The sequence below is a fragment of the Lynx canadensis genome, chromosome C2, assembly GCF_007474595.2.
Source record: "Lynx canadensis isolate LIC74 chromosome C2, mLynCan4.pri.v2, whole genome shotgun sequence".
Classification (NCBI taxonomy): Eukaryota; Metazoa; Chordata; class Mammalia; order Carnivora; family Felidae; genus Lynx; species Lynx canadensis.
This window is the reverse complement of record NC_044311.2, coordinates 130,220,604-130,229,090: the sequence shown is the minus strand read 5'-3', so window position 1 is coordinate 130,229,090 and position 8,487 is coordinate 130,220,604. Positions and strand designations below refer to the sequence as shown.

General features: G+C 36.1%; 1 protein-coding gene across 2 annotated transcripts in view; it reads left to right on the top strand.

Moving 5' to 3' along the window:
* SAMSN1 (SAM domain, SH3 domain and nuclear localization signals 1) overlaps positions 1-4,731 on the top strand; it is a 50,232-nt gene extending 45,501 nt beyond the window's left edge. For both annotated transcript variants that reach the window (XM_030328822.1, XM_030328823.1), the window contains exon 8: positions 3,834-4,731. In XM_030328822.1, coding sequence (XP_030184682.1) covers positions 3,834-4,036 — 203 coding nt within the window. In that variant the 3' untranslated portion in view covers positions 4,037-4,731. The remainder of the gene's footprint in view (positions 1-3,833) is intronic.
* Positions 4,732-8,487: the final 3,756 nt, after the last annotated feature.

Below are 8,487 nucleotides of genomic sequence, written 5' to 3'. Positions count from 1 at the left end.
ACACAAAACATTATGGTGATGTGAGAAATAAAGAGGAAATCTATCTAAAATTTTAACACTTTCATTTGTGAATTATATGCATATGCCTATATGTTGTCACATAATGTTGATAATAGAATACTTAATCATATATACTGATTTTTTTAACTTGACATATTATCAGAAAACACTTTGATATTAAACAAAGATGCACTCATATCTCATAATGGTAAGTCTATAATTTTGGAGGCAAACTGTTCCTTATTCCAATGTGTTATTTGCCTGGTTAGCTCAGATGATTGGAACATGGGCCAAAACCGAAGAAGGTTATCAGTTAGCATCAGGTCTAGGTAGGTCAGTTAGCTTTACTCTGTTTCACGGGCACATGAAGGGACTAAATGATTTAGAAAGAAAATACGGATATATTAGCATGAATTCATCCCCTGTGCTGGAAAAACTATCCATAGCACTAGACCTAGGTTTGTGCCAATCCCGAAGCCATTAGTGTCAAGATGGAAAAAACAAAAACAAAACAAAAAAAGAAGAAAAGGAAAACCTTGACCTCCAAACACAAAAACTGAATACTATATAGCTTTCATTCCCATAATATAACATAATGGCCTGCCTTTTCTTTTTATAGTTACAGTTGAGGGGCTCTAGCTGATCACCTGCCTGAAATTATTGCTAGCCTGGTGGGAAGTGTTTGAGGACGCATAGTCATGTTTTCACTTCACTAGGAAATCATTTAGCAAATTACTGCTGTTCTGTAAATTACTGTGCTGCATAACTTTCATACTGAGAAACTATTTCCTTTTTCCATAGAAATTGCAGATAAAAGGTTTCTACAATAAATAATCTGTATTTAAAACAAACCAATTCCTAGAATTGAGAGAATGTGATATAGCATTTCTCGTGTGAAACTAAAAACAAACAAATACATTTTATTAAAAAATGACATAGTCTCTGTTAAAGTCAGATTTTCATTTATTCTTTGTTTTCTTCGTTAGCCTTTGAGGTGAATGGACACAGCCTTCTGAGGATGAAATAACAAGCTAAGTACTTATCTTTTGAAAGGAAAAGAGCTGGTTTTGGAAATCAGAATTCTTTAAGTCTAAATGTTATATCTTAAAGAGGGCCCACAATCAGTAATCAATCTAAATAGAACACAGTATTGGGAGCAGTTTTTATTATGCCAAGCTCCGTTTAAAATGTCAGTCTGAAGGGAATTAACTCTGTTCTTTTAATTTTGTGTTGAGGTGGTAGGCCCAAATACAATCTGGGGAAATATGGCTCAGCTCACACTCCAAATATGGTGAATCACTGCTGATGTAGCAGGAAGCATTACAAAAGGACTAATTTCTCCGGCCTTTTCCAGAAACACTTGGATAATAAAACTCAGAGCTTGTTCTTTCATTTCAGTGGCAATAAGATACAAAAGCAGAGGCAGGGGAGCTAGGTTTTCTTCAGAGAATGCGGTCCCATTTCATCGCTGTCTTTTCATAGCAGAAGGGCTTGGAAACAAAACCTAATGACCCTTATTCACAAACACTAATGAAGTTAAGAAGATTCCTCCTAAACTTAAAAAGTTGCTAAGACTAACAAAGAGAAAATGTTTCATGGTAGCTAAAATTTTTAAATAACAATCTCAACTGATACATATTAAAATTAAAGCTCCTTATACCTAGAAATAGTTAAAACATCACCAGACTTAAATATCTGATTCTTGAATCCACACTTCAATAAAGTTGTGGCATGGGGATCCTGATTTCGGCTCAGGTCATCATCTCACGATCTATCTTGAGATGAAGCTCTGAGTTGGGCTCAGCACTGGATTTGGAGCCTGCTTAAGATTCTCTCTCTCTCTCCCTCTCCCTTTGCCCCTCCCCCACTAACTCTTTCTCTCCTTCTCTCTCTCTCTCTCTCTCTCAATAAAAAGAATAAATAAACAAAAAATAAAGTTGTGGCAAATATAGCAAAGGTTCAGAATAATGGCATAAACATTTTATTGTTGGAAATTAAAGCTTTGAGGAAAAGGTTAAAAGAACTGTTATTCATTTTGAAGATGAGTAGACTAAAATGATCTTTATCCTTTTCCCCAAACTTTCTCAACCCGTGTTCCTCATCCAAACCACAGAATACAAAAAATAATGTGACTCTTTTCTCCATTCTTCCATGGATGCTATGTAAAAGAGTACCATTCTAGATACATTGAAGTTAATTCATTACATACAAGGATGCTTCAGGGCACCAGGGCTCAATTCTTTCCCATAAAGGATGTTGATAACAATTGGATACACAGTAGAACATAATGTTGACAAGATACCTGGAGCCTAGAAACTGCATTCAAAAAGCGGGATATTTGTAGAGAAGACAAGGGGTGGATTTCTTAAAGATAAATTACTTAGCATTTTACTTTTTAAAAGTCTATTGAGGAAAATTACAGTTTCCTTCTTCCAGGATTTTGAAGTTGGGATTTATTTTCTCCTCACTAGAATAGGATGAAGTACATAGTCTCTGACAGCAGAGGTCTTGTCCCACCCTGAAATGCATGTGTTTGGTTCTTCCAAAGTGGAGTTACTCACTTCATGCAACGTGGGGAAGCTCTGGGGTTAGAAGGGGAAAGAGCTAGACATGCTGATACTGCTGACAGGTGGTGACCTAAGATACATCTCCTCCCTGAGGACCCCATCTCGTGATGCGGAGAAACACACATTTACTGGTATCAGGGAAGTCATAGAAAGAAACTTTGCATTGACAAAGAGAACATTGATGCTGAAGGATTCTTGAGAAGAGTAACGCTTTATAGTGCTGCTTAGGTTCTTTAAAAATACTTCCTGGGGTACCTGGGTAGCTCAACCAGTTGAGGACTCTGGCTCTTGATTTTGGCTCAGGTCATGATCTCACAGTTCATGAATTCGAGCCCCACATCAGGCTCTGCACTGACAGTTTGGAGCCTGCTTGAGATTCTCTCTCTCTCTCTCTCTCTCTCTCTCTCTCTCTCTGGCCCTCCCCTCCTCATGCTCTCTCTCTCTCTCTCAAAATTTATAAACATGAAAAATATTACAAAAAGTAAATATATATTTTGTTACATCTCTAATATCAATTTTTTTTCAAAGAAACTGTCTGTGGAATCTAGAATACTGCTGTGATAACAGAGTCACCAATCTGAATATAAATAATTGTTATCCAGAACTACAAAGATGTAGAAGACAAACCCAACAATTCAGATCCAATGAAAATGGTGGTGTTTTACTATCTAAAAGCAACCTGGTTCTTATGCTGATTTTTCTGTTGAATGCAAACATAGGAAAATCTGAGTGCTTTAAGTTTTATTAGTTAAATTCCAAGTAATTGAAGTCTAACTGTACATTGTTGCCCACAGAGATTTTTTTTTCATTAATCTACATTATTGTGATTCTAGAATCGTTCACAAAGATCACCATTGAGGTGTATTGTACAGTTAAACTACAAAAGACTTTTTCTAATGTTACTTTAAGGAGTATTTGGACAAGGCATCAGTCAAACTGTGGATACAATCTGCTTTCTCTGGCAACTTATCACTAATGTAAAATGAGAGTCCATATTGATCTTCGCTTATGCAAGCAGTTCACATGAATCCCACAAAACTGCAAGTGAGCAAAAAAGAGGGCAAACTTTATCTTCTAGGATAGCCAGGCTTGAATATCTGAGTGTAAATATCTCTTTAATAATAAACAAATACATTGTTTACTTATGGAAGTTTCAAATGTAATGAAGTCAAGGTTGGTACAGTTAAAATGGCTCAAAGATGAATGAGTGCATGAATAAAACTTGTCTTGGCTTCTCCTAACTACTGCCCTCTTTTCCATTTACAGCTATTCAAGAGCAAGAAAATGAATCTGTGCCCCTATCCTTAAGCCCAGACACCTCCTTAAATAAGTCACAGTTAGAGGACTGCCCAAGGGACTCTGGTTGTTATATCTCATCAGAAAATTCAGATAATGGCAAAGAAGATGTGGAGTCTGAAAATCTCTCTGACATGGTACAGAAGATTACTATCACAGAGCCAAGTGACTGAATACACATTCTCAACTTTATATCTACAGACACATTCCACTTTAATTCTATTTGAGCTAAAAGATCAAATAGGAGAGAAAGAGAAGTATTTGCGAATACAACCTGAAGTTAAAATATTTTAATCAGAATGATTTTACACAAAAGTTCATGTCTCCAACATTCCCAATTATTGTAAATAGTATGTATATTTATTATTTTGAATGCTACATGTTAATATTTCATTTGCCTGTATGAGAAGAGGTATGGTGTAAGTCTTTGGTGTGTGTGCGATAAGATTTATTCATCTTTATTTTCTAAGTGCAACATGAAAAATTCTGCAGGGAAAACTCATTTTCTCATCCCTGCCAGTTTTGAACTTATGTACGTTATTGAACAAATAGTAATGGAGAGAGTATCTGTATAACCAATTGTCCAAGCAGCAGTTACACTCATTTTTATACTTAATAGGAAAGTGTGAGTTGATACTGGAGACATTTTCTCTTGATCCAGAGTGGAGTTTTAGTAATTATTTTTTGTTGATTTCTTCACTGTTATCTGCTATAAAAGAAGAGTTAACAAGATGTTGTCAATTCTTATTTAGTAAAACTAATTTTAATAATTGTACAGATGTTTCATTTTTAATTATAAATATTTTAAATTTTGAAATAGCCTAATTTTAATAACAAAAAGAACTAGGTGCATTTACTCTTTTCCACACGAGTGGTGCTTAAGGTATTTTTTAATGTTTTGACTTCTAGACAAAATATCTCTTGCCATACAAGGTTTTATAGTCAGTCTCTCTCTCTCTCTCTCCATATATATATATATATATATATATATATATGAATCCCACAAAACTGCAAGTGAGCAAAAGAAAAGGCAAACTTTATCTTCTAGGATAGCCAGGCTTGAATATCTGAGTGTAAATATCTCTTTAATAATAAACAAATACATTGTTTACTTATGGAAACAATATATATAGTTATATATATTATTTTAATATATATATTTTATTATATATATTTTATATATATATATAAAATTTCCAAATCAATCAACACTTCAATCTGTCTCCTCCTGATAGATCTGTGTCATCCAACTTCCTGAATACTTCTATGTCTTAGCTCAGGCTGTGTAACAAAATACCACAGATTGGGTGGCTTAAACAATAGAAATTTAATTTCTTACAGTTCTGGAGGCCAAAAGTCCAAGATGGGGCTGCAGCATGGGTGGACTTTAATGAGAGCTCTTCCTGGCTTACAGATAGCTACCTTCTCAATGTGTCCTCACACATCAGAAACAGTAAGCTTTCTGGTGTTTTTTCTTAGAAGGGCACTGGTCCAATCATGAAGGCCCCACCCTTACAGCCTTATTTAAACTAATTATCTCCTCAAAACCCCATCTATAAATACCATACACTGGTACCATACACTGGGGGTGAGAGCTTCAACATATGAACTTTGTGGGGAGAGGGGTCCAGTTCAGCCCATAACACTCTAGAAGCTTCAACTCAACATACCTAATCTTTGATTTTCTCTACAAATTTGCCTCTCCTTTTTTATTCCAAACAAAGCTCTCTCTTTAATGGCACCAATACCCAGTTACCCAAAACAGAAAATCATTTCTCACTTCATCTCACTCATACATTTCTCATACAGATTCAATATGTAATCAAGTCTGACCTCTAGATGTGCTCTGCCATTCATGGCTTTCTATCCATTCCCATGGCTACTGTATTGCTTTGGAATGTCATTATCTCATATATTAAATAGTGCAATGGCTTTCCAACTCACCCCTGTTCTACCTGTGCCCTACCTTTTAATCCATCCTCCCAACAGCTTCCAGAAAGATCTAACCTGTATATCAAATCATGTACTTCCAGCTTGAAATTTTTTTTTAGCTCCTCACTATCTTTAGTATAATATTTAAACTTTCTTCCAAGATACATAAGGTTCTTCACAACCATTTTTTTACCTAACCTATGAGTTGTATCTTTCCTCTCCTTTCTCTCATTCTACGCTCTGCAGCCATAACAATCTAGTTGCAATTCTACAAATTCACTATTTCTTTTGTGACTTTTCTTATGCTATTTATTTTCCTGGAGTGGCTACTATGAATTTCTACGTCTAGGAGACTCCCTCTGTTTTTCCTCTTAAGACACATCACAAAAGTCACTTACTCTGTGAAGTGTTCCGTGATTTCCTTCGGTGTACTTCTCTGTGTTTCCATAGCAACTTGTATCTCTGTTGGTTATGGCACTTAACATATTATACTTTATCTATTTGAAAGGCACTTACCCTTCCACAACACTGTGATCTTTTTGTGAAAGAGATCCCTGGTGCCTGGTACAATACTGGGTACAGAATGGGAACTTAGGAAATGTTTGCTGAAGTGCATTGAATGGAATCATTCCCATATAACAATTCTATATTTATGTTTAAATCAATGTACTTAGTCTATAGGTAAATGCCTGCCAAAGTGATCTAAAAGTTTCTTAAATATGTAAAACACAATACTTTAGGAAAAATCAGGAAACACAAAATGTTATTTCAAATGCTGGGAGACAATATTACACTGTTAATCTCTAGTGTATTTTTCCAGATCCATGAGATTTAATCCTATATGCAGCGCCCAGGTCAGGAGTAAATCACATGCCTACTTCTCTCTTCACAGCAGGAAATAGTGTTTCAGTTTCAAACCTCTAACATGCTTCTTGCATCATGGCCCCACTCCCGGCCATGGTCAGCACTCCAAATAGATTATTCTAGGACCTCCTTGGACACTGCGTAGCCACTGACCATAATTTTTAAATTTTCATCAACCTGCTGCCTCAGGGAGTTCCAGAGAGTACAGCTTCTTTATGAAGATACCAAGAAATTGTAGGTTAGGAACCATCTAAGGAACCGCTTAAATGTAAAATGGTGGAAATTGCTGGTGAAATGTCCTCAGCCATGATTTCTATCCTTTTAAAATGAATATCTGGCATCCAGTCAAGGATTTATGGAAACGCTTATGAGCAGAAATGCCGCAAAGGCCATGAGGAGATTGAAGAAGAAGAGAGACTGGATTCCATGAGGTTCCAGTTACCAGAAGGATGACCCCATCACACAGCACAGCACTGAAAAGGATACCTGTAGTCATATACACCACACTAAAGAGAGTACTGCTGCCTTCATTTCACAGACTGGATCCCTGAAGCTCATTTTCCTTAGGTTTTTCTCTCAACTATGGAAGCTGGATAAAGAGGAGTGAAAAGGCAAGACATAGTTCATCCAAGGTTGTGAGGCAGTTGAGAGACTTAGGCCTTCCACTGCCCTTGACTAGAAGATAGACAAGAATCTGAGCCTTTCGAGAGTGGATGTGAAGATGGTTAGAAAGTTGACATTTTAATGGTTACCAGATGATCACACTGGTTCTAGGTTGAAACCTGGTTTCAAGAGAATCCCAGTCTTGTTCATTTATTTGCTCCCCAAGACATATATGCTCCCCAAGACTATGCCAATAAAGGCTCTTCGGCTCAGATAATCTGCATTAAAATCTTGCCATAGTCTCTCACTGGAACAAGCTGAGTCTTTCAGTACAGAAATGTTGTAAAACTGTTCTGGGATGCAATGATTATTCTGATCCCAGGAATCAGAAATTACAAATTCAAGTATGATGTGAAGTATGCATGGTTAGAGAAATTTTATTCTAAGTATGGATAAAATCCTTATAATTTTTTGATAATAAGAACAAAAATGAGATCATTTAAATTCTGCCCCCTCATCCGATTCTTTTCCTGATATAAGTACCAATATACCTTAACCCTGAAATTGTTATCAGAAGCTTTTCTTTTTTATCAGTTACATTTCTAAGATAATGAGTTAAGAAATAAAATAACTTTTAAAACTTCTAAAGTGATAGCTAAAGATTATCAGGTTTTAGACAACATCCAGTTCACTGAGGTTAGTCAAGCACCTTGCAACTTCCTGTGTGAGGCCAAATTGATGACATTTCATGTTGAGAAACTTCCGTTACAGGCCTAAGTTCTGAGAAAAATAACATGAAGAAATTTTAGATACTCTGTCACGCCACACACACACACACACACACACACGCTTCCATTCCCCCACCACCACCAAAGAAAACTGTGTAACTAATCAGCATGCACACTTCAAGAACTCCTTCCTAAAGTGGGAAGTCATGCTAAAATTATGTAAAGGTTGAGAGAAAAATGAATAGGGACTAAATATAGGTAAAAGAACAGCAGTTTCTAAATTTGACCAGGTTTTCTGCCTACAGAACTAAGATGGAAGTAACCCTTACTTTAGGCTACCTCCTATCTTACCATTGAATTCATCTGATCACACCCAATGTTGACCCAGAGGTCCTGGTTTGAGGATTATGTGACTTTGGGTGGATCACTTATCCTCCAAGCTTTTTTTTCCCTCCTCTGTGAAATACAAATGCTATAATACTAATATTTCATATTTC